Here is a 21,789-nt window from a genome sequence, read left to right on the forward strand (position 1 = left end):
TGGCAGACAGCCCTAGCAGCATCCCCTGTGAAGCATTCATTTACAATATACCAACCCTAGCATATTTTAAATCCAATGTATTCCTCACAGTTGTACCCCATTAAAAATAATAATAGATGAAACCTAGTGTTCTACATTTCCCCCTATGCTTCAGACCAGATTGCACACACTAATAAAACTTTCGGATGAGTTGAGTTTGAGTGAGCTGGAATGGTTGGGCCGTTTGAAGCAAAAAAATCTTTTGGAATTAATCGTCCTTCCGCTCATTTTTTTTTTAAATAAACACTTCAGAATGATACAGTGATTTATTTGGTTTATTTAAGGGATTTTTTTACTCATCCTTTAGTTTAAAAATAATCCTAAGGCGGAGCCCTTAAGCAAATACATGTTAACAGATGTATGTGTTTACATTTTGCATCTAATAAAATCATGTAGAATGGTGGGGAGGGAGGAGGCCCTGGGGAATGTTGTCATGTTTATAGCCACATGGTCTTGTTTAAATTCCAGAATTAGTGTTTTGTTTTTGTTTTTTATTTTAAAAAAATGAATCCACTTGTTTGACAATTGTTTTTAATATCCAGGGTGCAGAATTGATTTCTCTCTAAAATTGAAGCGACTATTCTAAGTGGCGTTTTTTTCCCCCCAAGGGGAGAAAACAGCTTTGTTCTAGCCTCAGTATTTAGTCATCTGATCACCTCAAGATGCTCAAGAGTGAATGAAGGGGTGCCTGAAAATGTGTTGCTGCAACCGAGGGATGGGAAACCCCGCTTTACACGGCCCTTGAGTTTTTCTGCCTCACTGGAATATGCCCTTGAGATCCGATAATGGTTCTTGCGTTAGTGGGAAGGTAGGTGAAAGTGTGTGGGTATGAAGAACTAAGCCTACTGTACAAAGGTAAGATTCACTTCCGTAGCTCCACCCGCTTTTGTCTGGCCACGCCCACCACGTGCCACGTCCCGTCCCCCCCGGAAGTGAGATGTGACCTTTGGGCTGACCAACGTTCCCCAGATCTGGAGAGCAGGATTTGGAGCCTGTGTTTAGCACCTGATGTCAATTTTGTTTGCATGTTGAGGTGCAGATTCCATACCCTCCAACATTTATCCGATGAATATAGGGACGTCCTATTCCATAATTATAATAATTTTATTACTTATACACCACCCATCTGCTATACAGTGGTGCGACGTACGAATTTAATGCGTTCCGAAGGCACCTCCATAGGTCGAAAAATTTGTAAGTCGAAAAGCGGTTTCCGTTCGGATGTTGAGAAATTCGTAAGCATGCGGCCATTTGCCCCATTCGTAAGTCGAAAAATTTGGTTGCCAAGTCGTTCGTAAATCGAGGTACCACTGTACAGGGAAACTACCATCAGATGTCTTCTAAAGGTTGCATAGTTATTTATCTCCTTGGTTCAGGGGGCTGCATAACTCCATACCCTCCAACATTTCTCTGATGAAAATAGGGATGTCCAAAGGATGTATAAGTTATAAATAATAATGATGCTGTGGCAGCACCACCCTCCTGTACACCCCCTCAAATGCCCCATTGGAATGACACCATGCCGTGCCACGGTGGTGCACCAGAAGTGCTGGGGGAGGGAAAGATGGCCCCCCCTCCTGGGCAGTGGCAGCTGCCATTGGACTACTGCAATGCACTCTACGTGGGGCTACCTTTGAAGGTGACCCGGAAACCACAACTAATTCAGAATGTGGCAGCTACACTGGTGACTGGGAACGGCTGCCGAGACCATATAACACCGGTCCTAAGAGACCTACATTGGCTCCCAGTACGTTTCCGAGCACAATTCAAAGTGTTGGTGCTGACCTTTAAAACCCTAAACGCCTTCAGCCCAGTATACCTGAAGGAGTGCCTCCACCCCCATTGTTCAGCCCGGACACTGAGGTTCAGCACCCAGGGCCTTCTGGCGGTTCCCTCACTGCAAGAAGTGAGGTGACAGGGAACCAGGCAGAGGGCCTTCTCAGTAGTGACGCCCGCCCTGTGGAATGCCCTCCCACCAGATGTCAAGGAAATAAACAACTACCTGACTTTTAGAAGACACCTGAAGGCAACCCTGTTTAGGCAAGTGTTTTTAATATTCTGTTGGGAGCCACCCAGAGTAGCTGGGGAAACCCAGTCAGTTGGGTGGGGTTTGAACCATTAATTATTATTATTATTTATTTATTTCCCTCTACTACTTCTGGGGCAACGGCACATCATGAGATTGAGAAACATGGAGGCCCATTGGACTGGTCATTGTTGCAGCTCCATTACCACTCATGGAAAGAGCAATTAAATTTAAGGAAGGGTTTATCATTTTCGATAAACCCTGCTGCCCATGAATATCTCCTGATTTGCCTTCCTTTCACCATTCGCTGCCCCTTCTCAGTCCAATTCCCCAAAGGTCGCTTTTGCCCCCTTCCCCAGCCACCCAGGTAGTCCACTGTCACAAAATATGGCATTGGCATTGGTGAGAAAAAAAATTCTATTTATGGTGCTCTCTTATTTTGGGGTGAGGAAGCTATGGTTCTTCAGATAGTGCAGCTTGTATTGGGCACAGGGGGTTCCTGTGTTGATCCCAATGAATTGCAAGAAGAGCGCCTCTCATTGTATTTGGGTCGTGTTTTATTTCTTTTAAAACAAGATAATAGATACAGTGGTGCCTCGCTTAACGAATGCCCTGCTTAACGAAATTTCCGCTTAACGAAAGGTTTTTTCTAGTGGAGGTTGCCTCGCTAGACGAATTCGTTTTACGAAAAATTCGTCTAGCGAATCGCGGTTTCCCATAGGAATGCGTAGAAATTCAATTAATGCGTTCCTATGGGCAAAAAAAAAATTCACTGCATTCCTATGGGATTCGCTAGACGAATTTTTCGTTATAAGAAAAGACCTGTGGAACAAATTAAATTCGTCTAGCGAGGCACCACTGTATGTGTTATCCCATAGCACCATGAGGAACACTCATCCCACCACGAAGTACTTTCTGTTGCCGGTAGTTCTAACTATAAAGATGTACCTTCTTAATAAGACTGAAGACACAGAAGTGGCTCAGGTACACGAAGCATAATTTCACCCGTTTTGATTCCGAGATCCACTTTATTTGCACACATTCTTGCATCGATTTGTAGCGCCTTTACAATCCACAACCACTGAGCTATCTGGGATAGAATGAAAGAGGGATCCCTGATGGGCGACAAGGTTTCAGTGCGCTGGCTCAGCCCATTTGACACTCGCACAGCACCTAGAGATTGCTTGCGTTCCCCCTGCTACCTCAGGTCCAAAGTGCAGATTAGAAAAGAGCGTCACAGTGAAATGAGCAAATCCCCAGGGATTATTGCGCAGATGCCACACAACATCATACCGTGCCATGTACAAAAAATTAGCACAAAATTAAAGAATCAGCCGTACAAAAATGCAACCTTCCACTGCTATTGCATTACAACATCAGATTAGCGTTCAAAAAAGGGGGGGGGAAGGCTGGACTGTCACATCAGAGAGCACAGCTATCCAAGGACACTAACAAACTCAATCAGGAAACAAAACAAACTTTTAAGAAGAGTTATTAAAAATGGTTCAGGTCTGAGCAAGTGGGAATGAGGGAACTATCACTGATGACGTCATAGCCAAGAGACACTTGCAAGTATGGACATATTCCATATGGCAAACTCAACAGCGCTGGATAGGTTAGCAAGTTCCCAACTACAAAATACAAGACTTCAGTTTGTGCATTGATTAGGCTAAAAGCCAGAAAACCTCTGGAAACAACAAAGTAATGGTGGCTTCTACGCTCCATTATTTCCACTCTTCTAAAGGAAAATCAAAACAAACGGGAGGTGGGTTCACAGATAAAAACCTTCTAATATACAGGAAAACATACTTCATTCTTCAGCCTGTCTTGTCGGAACCATCACTTTCCACCCTCCCAAAATTGTCTTCAATTTGTCTTTGTTTTTAATAGAGATTTGTTTCCAGTTCCTGAACAAATGAATCAATGAGCAAAGTCATTAGCAACGACGGCAATAGAAATGGGAGAGCAGTACTTCACAAGTTGCTGCAGAGGCATAGTTTCCAACCAAAACACGTTGCTAATTTCCAGGTACCTGAAAAGGGAAGGAGAATAATGTTACCTGCTGAACTTTAGGGCATGATGCAGTTGATGCTCAGCAGGTAAAGCTCTCTACCCATGGAAATGTTTGTTGGAAATGCAAGGAAAAGGAAGGCACCTCCTACCATATGTGGTGGAACTGTAAAGTGATAAAGGAATTCTGGGAAATGATACACAATGAATTAATTTTTTTTTTAAAAAAATAACTTTTGTAAAAAAAACACACACCCAGAAGCCTTTTTGTTAAGAACTGTAGGTGCAGAGATACCAAAAGAACTGAAAAGACTGTTTATGTATGCTACAACAGCTGCAAGGATGCTTCTTGCCCAGAGTTGGAAAGACAACAAGATACCTAGTAGGGCAGACTGGGAGATGAAACCATTGGACTATGCAGAGATGGCAAGATTAACCGGGAAAATCAGAAATCAGGAGGATTAGAACTGCAACAAGGAATGGGACAAATCTATATAGTATTTGAAAGACCACTGTAAACACTTGAACTCTTTGGCAGGCTTACATAACTCTTGCAATGATACATATATTTTGGATACAATGGAGTGTAAATTATATGGACTTATAATATGCAGTTAAAACAACAAAGTTATGTAAAGTCTTGAGATTCGGAAGAATCTTGTGTAAACTTTATTATTTGTAACCATACTACTTCTGTGAATGAAACTGTAAAAATCAAATAAAAATTATATTTTTTAAAAGCCCTCTACACATGGAATGGGGGCTGACAAAAAGGGCAAGTCATCAGTCAGTGCTACATGGAACGGCAAGAATAATTCTATTTGTTTTGTTTTTAAAAGCATATTTATGGGACAATGAAATTCTACTTACAATGATCTGCTGTCCACTGCTGAAGGGATTTCCAGGGGTTACGAAATCATATGGTGTGGGCTCCCGAAAAGCAGATTCGGCATCTAGAAGCATAGCTCCACTTGGCATAGTGTTGCCAACGGCAAAACTAGGTATGCAACAACAAAATAGAGTCTGGGATCAATGTGTTTGCAAAGGTTCTAATGCAAAGCAGAGGATGAGCACAGAATGGCTTTGAAGTGAAACTACTCTTTCCCCGTCTCCATCCAACATTTTACTAGCAGCCAGTTGCTATATTCCCCTTTTTCTATGGAGCATACTGTCTGTTTGCATGCGTTAGTACAGAATGTACTGATTTTTCCTATTCTACTTATTGATCTTTCCTATTCTACTTATTTCAAGAGGGTTCTGGAAGCTTCTCTGTGTAAAAGAAACAAGCAGATGGTTCATGATGTTTGGGTTATTCCTTCAGAGACATTTTTAACCCGGAAGTGAGTGTTCCGAGCTCTTGGAGGCCTCTGCGAATGCCGGGAGCCAGGCCCCGACATCCACAGGATGCCCAGCAGGTCGCATCCCAGCCCCAAAGTTAGGTAAGGAACAGTTACCTAAAGAAGATGAAGAGCAGTTAAGAAAACAAAGATGAGCCTGGGCCGAAAAGCCCTTTATCAACCCTTGCCCCACCCCCAGCTCTAGCAAGATGGGTGGCACCTAGCCAGGTAAGCCCACCTCCCTGGGGGAGGGGAGAGAGGAAAATTCTGGGATTCTACAAGGGATTTTGGGATTTGTTTATGAGAGTCTGCCTTGTGCCTTTGTCTCTGCTTTGCTCCTTCGTTTGGGGGACTTCTGGGGGATTCTGCCTTTTGCCATTGTTTTGAGGATCGTGTGGAGCCCAGTTCAGCTACTGGTTGATTGTGTGACTACAGAAATGGATTAAAAAAAAATCCATCCAAACAATGACTATCATTAGTGCATGTAAGTGCATGTTATTTTTTTCCCCATCTACAATACTGTCTTATTTATTTTATAGTATAGTACATTGATGATTGCTTTCATTTTATGGATCAATGTTCTCGTTAGACAGTAAAATTCGTGTTAAATTGCTGTTTTTCATCATCTGGAATGGATCAATCCACTTTTCCATTAGTTTCAATGGGAAAGTGCGCTTCAGGTTAAGAAAGCTTCAGGTTAAGAACGGACTTCCGGAACCAATTAAGTACTTAACCTGAGGTACCACTGTATATTGATGCTTCTCTGTTTCTCCTGCACGATTGGCAAGAGATGGTAATGTGGAGAGGGGCCATTTCAGTGGAGCCTGTAGCCAAACCAACAGCCATGATCAGCCATTGTTTCCTGGAGTAACAATATGCAACAAAGCAAATGAGATCTTATGTGAGTCAGACCTGCAACTCATTTAGACTTAGTTGAAGGCCATCACAACTCCCATAAGAGCGTAGGTCATGGATATATGAGTGGATATATATCAATGTGGAAAATCATGTGTGGAAAGAAACTCACATGCGCTTGGGTGGACCATACAGGGGCCTCTGTTGGCTAATGCTTGTACATTTTCTCTTGAGCTGTGCTTGCGGATACTTGTTCATTTCACCTGTCAAGACATATGGCACAATTGGTGGGAAATGATAAGCAGAGCTACGATGCGAGCAATGAACTGCAGTCCTTTCCACACAAACACTTAGCAAACAAGGTTGGGTGAAGTCTTCCATCCTCTGCCAAAGGAAGCGGCAAACCGTTCAACTTTTTGGGACATCTGTGCATGCTTTCTACCACACCCCACCCGGTCTGTGCACTCTTTTTCCACCACCCCCCACCCAATTCATGCACTCTTTCTCCCACCAACCCTTCCCAATCTTTGCGCCCCAGCTGCCCCCTCCCGCCGCAGCCTTCCCTTCACCAGCTCCCCCTCCTCCTCTGCCACTGCCACAGCTAGGCCTCAGCCAACTTGCCGCCTATTTTGCGGCCTTCCTGACCTTGCCACAGGCACCATAAGTGGTGTGCCTGCTTCCGGAAGTGTTCTTCCAGTTGCGCTGCACCCGCTTCCAGGAATATGGCGGTGGAGGTGGTGGTTGGCCACAACGGCAGTGGAGCCTATGGCGGAAGCTGTCCCAGAGGGGGAGGGGGAGGAGGCCAGGGGGCAGAAGCAGGACATCACAGACTTCAATCAGAAGCTGGGGCAGCTTCTGCGAATCTGTGATGTCCTGCTTAATTCGGGACAATTGAGTTGTGTGAAGCAGACTTCATTGTTTCGGGGACACCTGCTCAGCCCCTGCTTAGATCTAAGCATCTTTTTGTACAGGCTTATCTGACTGAGCACTATTGGCTCCAAAAGGCAGTGATTCTCCAAGGTCTCAAGTACAGGTTCCCCCCGACTTTTGCTGCATGAGATCCTTAACGGAGAGCCTTTCAATGGAGACGAAAGAGACTGAATTTTCTACATGCAAAGCATGTTCTGTACCACTAACTGCTATGTCTAACTGTAATAATATTCCAAATGATTACACAGCATCTGGAACCAAAACGAAACGAGCCATCTGTTGGGGACTTGCACAATTGCTTTTCCTTTGGCGTTGTAAAATGCTCACAAAGCTGAGGGCATGCAACAGGCTATGTAATCTATAAGGCGTTTTGATCATAGGCTTACCAAAATTTGGCAAGCACAATCTCGAGGCCTGCCAAACTCAAGCTAGCCTGTGGCCTGGATATGTCCTTGATACTTTATATTTCTCTTTTTCACCGTCATTCTGGTGCAAGATGGGAGGAAACAAGTTCAAACATTAGGGGCTTTAAATTCAGCTCTTATTTTTTAAAAAAAATAAAAATGGGCTCATTCATTGAAGGGTTTCATGAACAGCACAGCTCTGAATCCACTGGGACTGGCAGAAATGCTGCTGGCAAACTTTGAAAGTCCCCTGTTCAAGATTGCTTGGCCTGGGAATCATATTCGGACAAACCATTCAGGCTGTAACAACCTTAAATGATAGGTGTTGTCACTATGAAAGCCTACTTTAGCCCAAAGATTTGAAAAGCCAACTATAATTCAACCTCAGACCACTCAATCACCCAATATTCAATTACACAATCTTTATTTCTAAGAATGTATTATTCTTCCAGATGCCTCAGTAAACACTAGGAATAAAGGCTGGACTGAATTGGTTCCTTGTCATCTGGAAGCATTTAGGGGATTCCCTTCTAAACACAAAGCTCTCTCTCTCTATAAAGCAAGGCCAGCAACAGTAGAATGACTTACTCTTAAGGAGGCGTAGAAATGGCTTCAGAAACTTCACTGCATACCCAAGTTCAGCCTTGTGAATTCGCCCAAGCTGCACCACGTGATGTTCCAGGGGCAGGCTTGCTAGTTCTTCAATTTCCACTCCATCATATTCATCCCCTAAGGAAAGCACAAAGAGTGCATAGCCCAGGCACTTGGCTCTCAGAGATGCATCCCTCAGCACTTCCTTGTCCCATCGACTTGTTTCTCCAGCAGAAACAACAAAGATTGCCTTGTATTTTCTCTGGTTGGGTGCTTCAGAAAAGATGTTGCTAATGGTCCACTGTATGGCATGGCCAACAGCAGCCGCTCCATTTAGCTGCTGGATAGACTCTTGGATGTGTCTCTTCATTCGTATTTTACTGCCATAAGTCAAAAAGTCAAACTCGATCTCTACTGGGCTCCTCTGGGTTTTGGGCCTGAATTGTGGAGGAGCATGACTCAGCACAGCCACCCTGTCCCCTGTCAGAGAGGTCTCTGGTTCGGCAGAGATGTCAAAGCCGTCGAGCGCTGCGCTTAGGAAATCTTTCAGTTTCCGGAATTCAACCGGGCTTATTTCCCTTGAATTTTCCAAAATGAAAGCGGCATCCACATAGCCCCGAGGACGGGGGGTTTCAGCACGGAAGCAAGAGCTATCTGGCTTGCATTTGTCTGGAAATGGAAACACAGTTGTTTTAATAATACAATATGTGCGGGGAGAAGAGAAACCGTGAACGGAAGTCTGGTTTCATGTGCTCTCACCATAGCAAAGTACACACGACTGAAGTTTTTGTAAGGCTGGAGTATAATCTCTCTCAGGTTGAATATTGATAACTTGAAACAGTCTTGTGTCATCTATCTGAAAGAATATGAGATTTAAATAGGTGTATAACTTATCAGGCAGATGGTGAGAGTTGTGATCCTGTCCACATCAGTCCCCCTTTCTCGCCCATGCTTCCCAGAAAGCTCCCAGGAGGATGCAACTGTAAGTTTGCATTTCTTAGTGCAGAAAGTATTGATCTGATGTGTAGAGCTCTTTCCTATTCTAATTAATTCAAGAGGGTTCCGGAAGCTTCTCTGTGTGAAAGAAGCAAGCAGGTGGTTCATGGTGTTTGGGTTATTCCTTCAGAGAAGCTGAGCACAGCTGGCTTAAACTGGTCCTCTTATCTCTTCTGTCAAGGTCATGCTGACTATAATAATAAGGCCAGAAGGAGCCTTGGTTTCATTTTCTCTTTCTATCTCTCTTCTTTCTGGTGTGGTGTTCTGTACATATTATGTTTAGTGTTAAGTTTTAGCCTTATTGTAAGTTATTGCAAGTTTAACTTAAGTATACTGCAGCTGGTTTTCTTATGGACAGTGCCAATCCTGAATATACAGTGGAACCTCGGTTTATGAACACCTCGGTTTACGAATTTTCGGTTTACGAACGCCGCGGACCCATCTGGAATGGATTAATTCACTTTCTATTACTTTCAATGGGAAAGTTCGCTTCAGTTTATGAACAGACTTCCGGAACCAATTACACCCATGCTTCGGGTTAAGTACGCTTCAGGTTGAGTACTCCGCGGACCCGTCTGGAACGGATTAATCCATTTCCATTACTTTCAATGGGAAAGTTTGCTTCAGTTTATGAACGCTTCAGTTTATGAACAGACTTCCAGAACCAATTGTGTTCATAAACCGAGATACCACTGTATTGGATTTGTGACCATTATGTTCATTTGCCTTCAGTAGCAGTAAAGCTCTGCTGGATGAAATACAATTGCCTCTGGTCTATTTTGGGGGAATCCTGCAACGTGTTTAAGTTTTTACTCTCCATTGGAATCTACTCTGGATCAATATTGAGTAGAATTCAATGACAGTAACGTCATGATGATATCCTCTCATGGGCCTATTGGATGGTACAGGTGGCTGAGAAATGTGGCAGTGCAGCCCTTTTAAACCCCAGCATCCTCCAAGAAATTTCACAGAGATTTTCCCGCACCAGTAAAAGAGAGAGAAAACAAACGAACGCTGGTATGGAGGTGCCAGGTGGGGAGTTTTACAAAAATAAAGGGCGACTTTCAGCACAGCACTAATTGCAACGTTCCAACATGTAAAACTCCCTTGATGTTTAAAAGGTCCAATGAGCAGTGAAGCCCTTGAGACAGTTCCGAAAGCAAGGAAGAAAGAGGCAACAGTTTCTTACCGCAAAAGCACGATTGATGCTTGGGATGTTTTTAAAAGCAATCACCGCTGGGTGGATGTCAAATGCACGGAACTCCAGGACTGCTGTGCTGAGAGAATCTCCATTGTCAGATTGGCCGTTGCTGAAGAAGACAGCAACTTTTCTCACGTTAGCACCTGGGAGAGTTCTCTTGAAAACATTCCTGGCAACAAATCTCATGGATGCCCCAGTGTCACGTCTGATCGTTGACCTCTGGTAAGAAAGCTTAGCTAGCTCCTGCAGCAAATGTTCCTTGTTGTGGAAGTCCTGGAAGCGGATCAGATAGTGGGTATCAGAGCTGTAGGATACAACGGCGACTCTGGCTCCCACTGGGCAGTTGCTTTCCCTTATTTGGGTATTGTTCACAACTGCTATGACCATCTCTCTCATCTGCTCAAATATCTGGGGCGTAGTATCTTGAGATACATCCAAGGCAAATACTACGTCTGTCGGATATACCGGACACTCCAGTCTTCCTAGAATGCAAAATAAGGTTATTGAGTAGCATGTTAAAAATAATTTTGAAAGCAAACAACGTATGCATTTTGGCTGAACAATGCCCTCAATGTTTGCATCTATGTAGGGCACTATCCAATCAAATATCAATACTTTTGAGAAACACCATTTGTTTTAATGAGAGAGATGTATGCAAGTGTTTGGCTGTCCTGTTAAAACCATTAGGGATTAAAATGGGCTTAATTCAGCCTGGATCACACACTACGTACGTTTCCGAGCACAATTCAAAGTGTTGGTGCTGGCCTTTAAAGCTCTAAACAGCCTCGGCCCAGTATACCTGAAGGAGCATCTCCACCCCCATCGTTCAGCCTGGACACTGAGATCCAGCGCCAAGGGCCTTCTGGCGGTTCCCTCACTGTGAGAAGCAAAGCTACAGGGAACCAGGCAGAGGGCCTTCTCGGTAGTGGCGCCTGCCCTGTGGAACGCCCACCCATCAGATGTCAAGGAAACAAACAGCTATCTGACTTTTAGAAGACATCTGAAGGCAGGCCTGTTTAGGGAAGTTTTTAATGTTTGAAGTTTTATCGTGTTTTTAATATTCTATGGGGAGCCGCCCAGAGAGGCTGGGGAAACACGGCCAGGTGGGCAGGGTATGAATAATAAATTATTATTATTTGTTATTATTACTACCTAGAAATTATAACAAATTAATTGTGCCACTGCAAATACTGTCATGCAGAGCAATGCTTAAAAAGCACTGGTTTGGAAGTGGAGCAACAACAACAGCTAGTGCGATACTCACCCGTCCAACAAGCTAAACGGAAAGAGGAAAGAAAAAGATAGGGTTCCAAATTAGATTCCCTTGAAAACTTTAAAAGAGAGAAAAGCACAGTTATTAATGGCACACTTCCCTTAAACTGCCCCCATCAGGAGGGCTATGTTTTTGGATAATAACGATAATTTAAATCATAAAATAAATTAACCCCTAATTTTCAACAATAGGTAAAGATTGCAGAATAGAAATATACAGGAGAAATTATAATCCAAAAGAACAAATAGATTCATTTATTAAATTAATGTGCATTTGCTTTTATGTGATATCTTGATGATCAGAGCCCTCCCCTCCCTAACTTTTGAACATCAAATTGTATCCCATGCAAAAACTCCATGGTATAAAAAGGGGGATCTTTGGTGGGCAGAGTCTCAAATTTACACTACAAAACTGTTTATTGGGGCTGTCAATTGATTTATATACTATGCAGTTTTGTTGTTTAGTCGTTTCCAACTCTTCGTGACCCCATGGACCAGAGCACGCCAGGCACTCCTGTCTTCCACTGCCTCCCGCAGTTTGGTCAAACTTATGTTCGTAGCTTCGAGAACACTGTCCAACCATCTCATCCTCTGGCGTCCCCTTCTCCTAGTGCCCTCCATCTTTCCCAACATCAGGGTCTTTTCCAGGGAGTCTTCTCTTCTCATGAGGTAGCCAAAGTATTGGAGCCTCAGCTTCAGGATCTGTCCTTCGAGTGAGCACTCAGGGCTGATTTCCTTCAGAATGGATAGGTTTGATCTTCTTGCAGTCCATGGGACTCTCAAGAGTCTCCTCCAGCACCATAATTCAAAAGCATCAATTCTTCGGTGACCAGCCTTCTTTATGGTCCAGCTCTCACTTCCATACATCACTACTATGCAGTTTTATGCAGTTTCAAAGGCCCAAGAGCATCTCCCAGGAGCCCATATTCCCAGATCCAACCCTGCCATACTACTACCAATCAGCCCACCCTGGACTGGATGGTTTTGGCTGCACAGGAAGTCGTGTGGTCTAGGCTCTTTTGAACAGGAATGACTTGCATGTGCCATGGCTGCTTGGGATATCATAGCTCAACATGAGATTGCATCATGCTAACGCTAGCCTGAGGCCCTTTGAAAACTGTTAACTGAACCAAACAGAGTTTTCAGCCCCACTGTTTATTGTAACTGCAGGCAAGTGGTCAATATATTAACTGGGCTCTGTATAGGATGTTCTTCCTCCTTTTGGTATCAAAATTCAAAATCGGGCAGTACTTACGGCTGTGTTCACGCAGATACTCAATGAGTTCACAGGACTGGGGTGGCACGGGAATGAAAATGAACACAGATACATTGTTAGCAGAAGAAACGTCTGATTTCTAAGCAGAAAGTGCATGTTGAGAGCCAATACGTAATTATTAGGGTGTTGAATAAGGTCTGAGAAGACCCAAGTTTAAATCCCTCCCAGTAATGATGTTCATTGTGTAAGCCCAAGATAGCTATCATCACTCTGCGATGCTGATAATGCCTATTTAAAGCACATTATGTGGGTGTTCCTGTGGAGTGTTCTTTCTGGTTGCAAATTGTCTAAATTGTTTAGGCATGGCATTGAGAAAGTCGACAGGTTTTTTGCCTTTCTTAGAATGCTAGAACGTTGGGAAATTTAAGGAGGCTGAATTTTGGAAGATTCAGGACAGATAAACGAAAGCATTTCTTCATGCAGCTAGCCTATTGGATTCACTCCTATTACAGGAAGTGAGGGGCATCAACTTGAATAGATTTAAAAGAGGATTAGACAAATTCATGAAGGATAAGGCTATCATAGCTACTTAACCATGATGGCTGACCAGTTGGACTAAATGAGTCATTGGCCTGATCCAGCAGGCTCTTCTGATGTTCTTAATTATTGCTCACATTAACTTTCTTTTGGAATAGTCTTTAATATTTATGCACGTTTCTTCACTTTGAAATCCTATCCCTGCGGTGTGAGGAGTGACAGGTGAGCAACAAAAGTGGATCCATGCAATCCCTTATGGTTGCAAAGAGACTTACACTTCAAGGCTGGAAGGGGAAAACACCCACACGTCATAAATACTGCATTCCAGGTATAAGGTACGTACCGAAAATGAGGACAGACCCTTCTCGCCTTTTGGACCCTAGAAGAATAAGGTTGAGATCAGAGAACTAGAAGTTGAACTGAAAGTTACTTTGGTCAGCTGGTGGTATTTGTCTGATAGAAGAGTCTTGTTGGTGCCGTAACATATGAACCCATGCCATCTATGTTATAAGCCAAGTGCAGGTGCAACATTTTCTGATCTCTTAACCATGGTTAACCGCTCAGCCATACCCATCTTGCATTTTCCCACCTTCTCTAACCAATGCAAATCACTCCCTTCCTTCTACAGCATTTGCCACAACATAACTTTATGCCTACCCAAAGGTGAACATTAGCCATGGTTTGTTTTAACGCCTTCTAACCCTTTGACTCAGGTGGCGCTGTGGTCTAAACCACAGAGCATAAGGCTTGCAGATGGGAAGGTCAGCAGTTTGAATCCCCACGATGGGGTGAGCGCCCGTTGTTCAGTCCCAGCTCCTGCCAACCTAGCAGTTCAAAAGCACGTCAAGTGCAAGTAGATAAATAGGTACTGCTCTGGCAGGAAGGCAAACGGCGTTTCCGTGCGCTGCTCTGGTTTGCCAGAAGCGGCTTAGCCATGCTGGCCACATGACCCAGAAGCTGTCTCCAGACAAACGTCGGCTCCCTCAGCTTATAGAGCGAGATGAGTGCGCATCCCCAGAGTCGTCCACAACTGGACTTAGCGGTCAGGGGTTACCTTTACCTTTAACCCCGGGTTAAAGCAACAGCTGCTGCATTTACTTGATTGACTGATATAAAATGTTTTAAACCATTTGGCTGGTGTAAAAATACTCTCCCCCCAGCTTCTGCTTCTGCTTTCATATTAATGGCAAGTAGCAGGAAGTGGGCGGCAGTTGAGTCCCATGGCATTCCACACTGTCACTGTCGTGGGACAGAATAAAAATTCCCAGACAAGGCCTTCTGAAAGTGGTCTGGCAGTTCAGAAAAGAGTTATTAGACAAGAATGCCGCCAATTCCGAAAGCATGCAGGTGGTCCTCTAGAACTGATGAAATCAAAGTTGCTAAGCAGTTCACCAGCATTGTGGGGATTGTTGCATTAAGGAGCCCCAGTTGGCTGCAGATGGGAGCATGGCTTTACTAAAACTCAGATCACTTCATAGGCCTGAGAAGATGAGTGCGTTAGAAATCTAGCAACTCAGAGAATTAGACTTGTTTCTGATGCAGAAAAAGCAGCATATGTTTATAGAACGAAACATACCGGACGTCCTGGAGGACCCCACGCTCCTGGGCCACCCGGCTCACCTTTTAATCCTGGAGTACCCTAGAAACATTACATAATCTGTTTCAAGTACAACATCAAAAAAGACAGTACATTTGCATATTCACCAAAAATAACAGAAGACAAGGATCTTCCCGGCATCAGAAATGACACCCAATTAGTAAAAAAAGTTCCTTCCAGTAGCACCTTAGAGACCAACTAAGTTTGTCATAGGTATGAGCTTTTGTGTGCATGCACACTTCTTCAGATGCACTGAAACAGAAGTCACCAGACCCTTATATATTGTGAGAGGGCGGGGAGGGGTATTATTCAGAAGGGTGGTGGGAATGGGTGATTGGCTGATAGTGGTAAACCTGTTGACGACTGTTAACAACAGCAATTGGGTCTTACAGGAAAAAGCAAGAGGTGAGATGGCTAGAAATAGCTTTATCGTGTATAATGAGAAGACCAATTGCAGTTGAACTTTCCAGGATCAAATCAGAAACCAGGATGGCTTCTCTAAATCAGGGACGTCCCTGGAAAATAGGGACACTTGGGGGGTCTGTTAATCCCATCTTCGCAGAAGCTGAAAAATAAGTACTACAAGAAGGGCATGTAAGAACTAAACTAACCAATAATACTATTAAAAAAAAACCCTCAAATTGCTGTTCACCATACCATTCTTCCCCTAACGCCTTTTGGTCCTGGTTCCCCAGGAAGGCCTGGGTTTCCACGTGCACCCTGTTGAATTGAATAGAAAACAAAGAAGATAAAAATGACTGTCCTAGCAAAGAAAGAAAAAATCAAAATGTAAGATATTCTGCTTATTCTGCTTCCCATGATAGACATCCCAATGGCCACTGAACTGGGAAGCAGAGGGCATACAGTCAGTTCAATTTATTACAAGAAATGCTAATAATGATTGCATTAGGATTTAATCCCTTGTTGGGATTTGGCCCTCAGAATATATGTACATGGGTACCTGCATTCCAATGTCTCCTGGGAAGCCTTCTTCTCCCTATAATTTAAATATGTATTTTATAATTAACATTGCAAAAATTCCTAGACGGATGTTTCTTTTGCTATTTTTTAATCAAGAAAACGTTGACAAAGCCGAGGATAGGCATAAACTCAAGGCATAGAAGGAAACAATCACGAAACGCAACAGGAAAATGCTATCACTTCGAGAAACGAGCGCTAAATTTTTTTAAGTGGGATATGGTTTTTGTAGTGACAAAGAGATTCTAGTCCATCCCAAGCAAGCATAGTTCATTCATGCACAACCTTTGTAGATCATAGTTTAACATTCAACATTCACAAAGTAAAAATCAGCTCCCAACTTTATATAAATACATAGTTTTAAAACCATCCACCCACTCACGAAGAGGAAAAGCAGTTTGGTTTGAAAAACAACAACTCTCTTTTAATAATGAAAACTGCACAAGAAAAAAACAACACCTATTAAAATTGCTTATGTGTTTCCTTTTCTTGCATACAAAGAACCCCTTTAGATTTCAGCCAAGTAAATATCTGATCCTTATATGCTCATTTTGAAAACTCTGGGACTCAGAACTGTACCCTTTTGGATTAGAATTTCCCCAGTCATATCAAAACAGGAATTTAATGCAGCAATTTAACTCCAGGCAGTATTCCTTTCCCAATGCTATGCACTCTAGGCTCTATTGATGATAATGACATTTGCACCCGTGTAAGGGAATCTGCAGTAATTAATTGGGAGTAGTTCCAAACTGCATAAAAACAAGTTCAAGTTTTTTTTTTTTTGGGAAAATGTAATTACCTTTGATCCTTTCTTTCCTGCTGCTCCATATCCAGGAATTCCCTCATCCCCCTAGGGCAGACAAGAGATGTTTAAAAGTGGGTGGTCAATTCCCGAGGGAATATATTTAAAAAGTGTGTATGAAACATATTTGTTTTATCGTGAACTTGGGGCAGGGCTGTTGCGGAAGTCACCAAATTTGGCTTTCTGCGGTAAGGTATTTTAATTGTTGACACCGCATTGTACACACCAGGGACAGATGTTTCTGAATTACAATTTCCTTCATCCCTGACCTTTGGCCATGTTGGCTGATGCTTGTCTTTCAAAAGTCTTTATTGGTGCACATTATTTACAGTGTAGCGAGCTGATGGTTTCATGTCTCCTCATTGTGAGTCAGATTCCGGCACTGCCCCCTTCCGCGATTTGGACCAACATAAGAGCCTCGGGACAGTGAATCTCCTCCCTCTTCTCCTCCTCCTCAATTCCGGTGTCGGGGGGGGGGGGAAGGGTCTGCGGTCTGCCTTATTCCTCTCCTCTCTCTCCCTCTCCTTCTCTTCCTGCCTGTGGAGCAGGGGCTCTTGGATGTTGCCAGAGCCTGGGCACTCCCTTTCCCGTCTCCTGACTTTCCTCATCTGCCCCTTCGCTTTCCTGACTGCTTGGAGATGGGCTGCTTCTAATGAGGGGGGGGGCTGTTCTCTATAAGCCCTTCCCCTTACAGGCACCATGCGGGCTACCGTCATATACATGGGGGCAATTCACTTTACCCTTTGAGCCCAAGACACTTTTGGTTTTCGGTCAGGCCCTTTGAGTAAGATGAACATAAATTACAAACCCTCGTTCCTTGTGGACCACGGGGCCCTGCTGGTCCTTTCCTTCCAGGATCCCCAGGTTCTCCCTGTTGGGCAAATTGAGTACAACATCGTATATGAGAACCAAAGGAGTAAACCAAAATGGAAAGTTGCTGAATCAAAATCAGAACAGTGAATGAGATATGTAGCAAACATTCCCTGAGAAATAGTTACTGGTAGGGTTACAATAGCTCTAAAAGTGAAAATCAGGACAGAGTTGTTGAGCTTTTCTCTCTCTTTTTTTTTGGGGGGGGGAACCAAAGCTTTTTAAAGGCATGTTTGACACAATTTAATCCCTGTTGATGGATTTCCAGGACATTTGCCTGATTTCCAAAAAATAATCCAGGGTGCCATTTTCGGAGGTGAATTCTAGGACATGTCCTGGAAAATCAGTATATATGGCAGCCCAAGTTACTGGCAACATAATTTGTGGTTGGCCACAATCCCCCAAAACAGATAAGCTGTGTACTTCAGACAGAGTGGGATTAAGGTTAGTTAAGGTAATTTGGGATTTATCAATTAGAGACTCAAATTCACAGATATTCTTTCACTGTTAACAAATACTTGTTTCTTTCTTTCTCTTTTTGTTTGTTCAGCTCACGAGTCACCTAATAAAAAAATATGTGAACTATGAAATACACATGTTTGCACAAACTTTGCCTTGAACAGACTGGCTCAGCCACTGTCTATGTAAAGTCTGTTTTGACTATTTATTTGAATAAAGGCAAATAAAATATTGCCGTTTTAGGAGCAGAAGCTCTGTGCCTTCTACAGCAGCACAGAAGGAACGTATTGACAGGTACAATTTTTCCTGTTGACAGGAAAACCAATGCCTGCTTGTTTTCTGTCATGCAACACATAATGGCAAAAAGCTCCTGTCAAAAATTAAGTAGTAGTTAACAACCCTAATTTAAATGCAAAGGGTTGGTTTTTTTCCCCACAGAGAGAAAAAAGATTTTGGAGAATCTGCATTGGGAAATTTTCTCCTTATCATTTATAGCCGGGTGGCTAACGTGTGGTCTTTGGGCTGTTGTGGGACTCCAACTCCCATCAGGCCCAGTCAACACAACCAATGTTTAGAAATGATAGGAGTTACTAGATGAGGGCTGCACTAGTCACTCCTGATGTTTACACTATATGGGCAGACTTTACACTTTGTGTAGAAAAATTAATAGCAGACATTTGAAAACATACTTCATTTCCTCTTGGTCCAGGTTTCCCTTGATTTCCTTTAGGGCCTGGGATTCCCAAGTTTCCCTGAAAACCAAACAAACATTATATCAAGCTTTTTAAGTTTGACCAGAAAGAAAGAAAGAAAGAAAGAAAGAAAGAAAGAAAGAAAGAAAGAAAGAAAGAAAGAAAGAAAGGGAGAAAGAGAAAAGGAAAGAGAGAGAGAGAGAGAGAGAAGAAACTCTTATCTTCTGTAATGTGTGGAACCTTTCAATAATACTCATTGCTGTAATTTATCTCTATAGCACCCGCTGCCATTGGGTATGAAGACAGTGCCTCCCATACTGTGCATTAAAGGTAAAGGTACCCCTGACGGTTAAGTCCAGTAGCGAATGACTCTCCGGGTCATGTGGCCAGCATGACAAAGCTGCTTCTGGCGAACCAGAGCAGCACACAGAAACGCCGTTTACCTTCCCGCCGGAGCGGTCCCTATTTATCTACTTGCACTTTGATGTGCTTTCGAACTGCTGGGTGGGCAGGAGCTGGGACCGAGCAACAGGAGCTTACCCCGTTGCAGGGATTCGAACCACCGACCTTCTGATCAGCAAGCCCTAGACTCTGTGGTTTAACCCACAGCGCCACCTGGGTCCATACTGTGCATTAAAGGTAAAGGTACCCCTGACGGTTAAGTCCAGTCGCGAATGACTCTGGGGTTGCACGCTCATCTCGCTTTGCTGGCCGAGGGAGCTGGCATTTGTCTGCAGACAGCTTCCGGGTCATGTGGCCAGCATGACTAAGCCGCTTCTGGCGAACCAGAGCAGCGCACAGAAACGCCGTTTACCTTCCTGCCAGAGCGGTACCTATTTATCTACTTGCTAGGTTGGCAGGAGCAGGGACCGAGCAACGGGAGCTCACCCCGTCGTGGGGATTCGAACCACCACCATTCTGATCAGCAAGCCTTAGGCTCTATGGTTTAACCCACAGCGCCACCCGCGTCCATTACAACCCAAAAATGCATCCTGGCCAGGGGCAGCCCTACCATTAGGCAGAGTGAGTCAGGTGGCAGATGCCAGGGATTGGCAGCAGTACCCCTATTCCCTAAAACTAGTCTGCTCTGCTCCTCCTGAGGGAGCCTGCTGGCTTCAGGCACAGCAGAGGATATTCCATTGCCAGTGCTGAAATCAGATTCAATTGCAAGTCTAGTCGTATTCAATCCATGGAATGGGAGGCTCCATCTTGTCCTTTGCTACAAGGGGCAAAAGGTCTCAAGCCAGCCTGATATGTTCCTGAGTAAATTGCACACAAAGGCCTCCCCTCCCCACACCCCATTCTCACCGAATTTTTTGTTCCATCAGGCTAACCATACTAAGGTTACCAGATTTTAAAAAATGAATCCAAGGACACTTTTCAGCTTCAATGGATTTTGTGTGGGGACTGATTTGTAAATCCAGTGACTGTCCCTGGGAAACAGGGACACCTGGTAACCTTCATAGCTGCCAAGTCTCCCGTATTCCTTGGGAAATCCCCGTTTTCCCAGCTGTTCCTAGCTGAAAAAACGGATTTTTTTGTTTCCCCCCCGGTTTATTCTGGCGCGGCAGCCATTTTGGAACTGGGCGGAGCATGCTCAGAAGCGACAGTTCCAAAATGGCTGCAGTGCGACTTCTGGCGCGGCGGCCATTTTGGAACTGGGCAAAGCAGCATCAAAAGTCACTTCTGAGCATGCTCCGCCCAGTTCCAAAATGGCGGCAGCGCTACTTCCGGTCTGCTACTTCCGGTCGGACCCTTATTTCTCCGACAGCAACTTGGCAGGTATGGTAACCTTAAAACCATACACCATTGCCGACTCTTTTAAGAGATACCTCTCTCCATATACGTCACAGTTAAAAGTCTACTGATGTACATACTTCCTATATAGATTTACAAAGGGCTGTGTCCCTGCTTGCTCCATTTACCAACACCCTGCCATTCCTCCTCCAGGAATGAAGTGGCAATTTTAAATGACAGGATCACTCCCTTCTCACTTCCATGCCTTGGCCATTGCTGTTGTGCAACCTACCTTCAATTTTGCTTCCCTGCCCCCACCCTGACTTCATGCAAATCCCTCAATTGGGGCTGTGCGATGACATCCTTACGTTTTTATTATATAAAGAGATATCAACATGAATAGTGAAAGATACAATACAAAATTTATTCAGTGTTAACTACTGATGTAAAATTCTTTTTGTTGTAGAGAAAAAAAGGCCAGCCTCTAAAAGAAGAGTTTGTTTATAAGTGTATCCCAAATGGCTGAGTGAAATCACAGACGGGTCTTGCTTCAGAATGCTTGAAAAGCACTGTATTAAGAAAAATGAATCTCAGTGAAATATGCATGAGGCCATTTTACCGGAAGACCTTTGTTTCCTGAATGTCCTTTCTCTCCTTTCTCACCAGGAATGCCACTTGTCCCCTGGAAAACAAATTACATCTAAGAAGTCTGGTAAATTCACCCAAATGTCTACCTGAAAGCTTATGAACTCTATGCTACTAAACAGAAACATAAAGGAATTTGAAAACTGGAAAATACGTGGGAAGGCTTTCTTTTGCAATAAGCATAAGCAGACAGATTTGTATTTCTGATATATTGATATATATACATATATATAACCATGGCTCTTCCGGAATCTATTATATGTTGTTTTTGACACAGTCCAGGCAGGTGGGCACACACTCAAATTTATCTCAAAGTTAAGTCTTTCCAAATACACTTATCCCTGTACACACATAGATAATGGTTACAGGTAGGTAGCCGTGTTGGTCTGGATCGAAGTAAAATAAAAAAAATTCCTTCAGTAGCACCTTAAAGACCAACTAAGTTTTTATTTTGGTATGAGCTTTCGTGTGCATGCACACTTCTTCAGATACCCAGGTATCTGAAGAAGTGTGCATGCACACGAAAGCTCATACCAAAATAAAAACTTAGTTGGTCTTTAAGGTGCTACTGAAGGAATTTTTTTTATTTTACACA

The 21,789-nt window shown here is 43.5% G+C and overlaps 1 protein-coding gene across 2 annotated transcripts in view; it reads right to left on the reverse strand.

The window, feature by feature from the left end:
* Positions 1–3,060: 3,060 nt before the first annotated feature.
* Positions 3,061–21,789, reverse strand: part of LOC118091929 (collagen alpha-6(VI) chain) — a 64,150-nt gene continuing 45,421 nt past the window's right edge. For both annotated transcript variants that reach the window (XM_035129536.3, XM_060280644.2), the window contains 16 exons: positions 21,169–21,231; positions 18,810–18,872; positions 17,600–17,662; positions 16,789–16,839; positions 15,973–16,008; positions 15,669–15,731; positions 14,991–15,053; positions 13,758–13,793; positions 12,917–12,953; positions 11,654–11,665; positions 10,378–10,871; positions 8,952–9,048; positions 8,190–8,861; positions 6,440–6,530; positions 4,946–5,072; positions 3,061–4,097 (listed from right to left, as the gene is read on the reverse strand). In XM_035129536.3, coding sequence (XP_034985427.3) covers positions 4,083–4,097; positions 4,946–5,072; positions 6,440–6,530; positions 8,190–8,861; positions 8,952–9,048; positions 10,378–10,871; positions 11,654–11,665; positions 12,917–12,953; positions 13,758–13,793; positions 14,991–15,053; positions 15,669–15,731; positions 15,973–16,008; positions 16,789–16,839; positions 17,600–17,662; positions 18,810–18,872; positions 21,169–21,231 — 1,983 coding nt within the window. In that variant the 3' untranslated portion in view covers positions 3,061–4,082. The remainder of the gene's footprint in view (positions 4,098–4,945; positions 5,073–6,439; positions 6,531–8,189; positions 8,862–8,951; positions 9,049–10,377; positions 10,872–11,653; positions 11,666–12,916; positions 12,954–13,757; positions 13,794–14,990; positions 15,054–15,668; positions 15,732–15,972; positions 16,009–16,788; positions 16,840–17,599; positions 17,663–18,809; positions 18,873–21,168; positions 21,232–21,789) is intronic.

This window comes from Zootoca vivipara, chromosome 11 (assembly GCF_965207765.1).
Source record: "Zootoca vivipara chromosome 11, rZooViv2.hap1.1, whole genome shotgun sequence".
Lineage (NCBI taxonomy): Eukaryota > Metazoa > Chordata > Lepidosauria > Squamata > Lacertidae > Zootoca > Zootoca vivipara.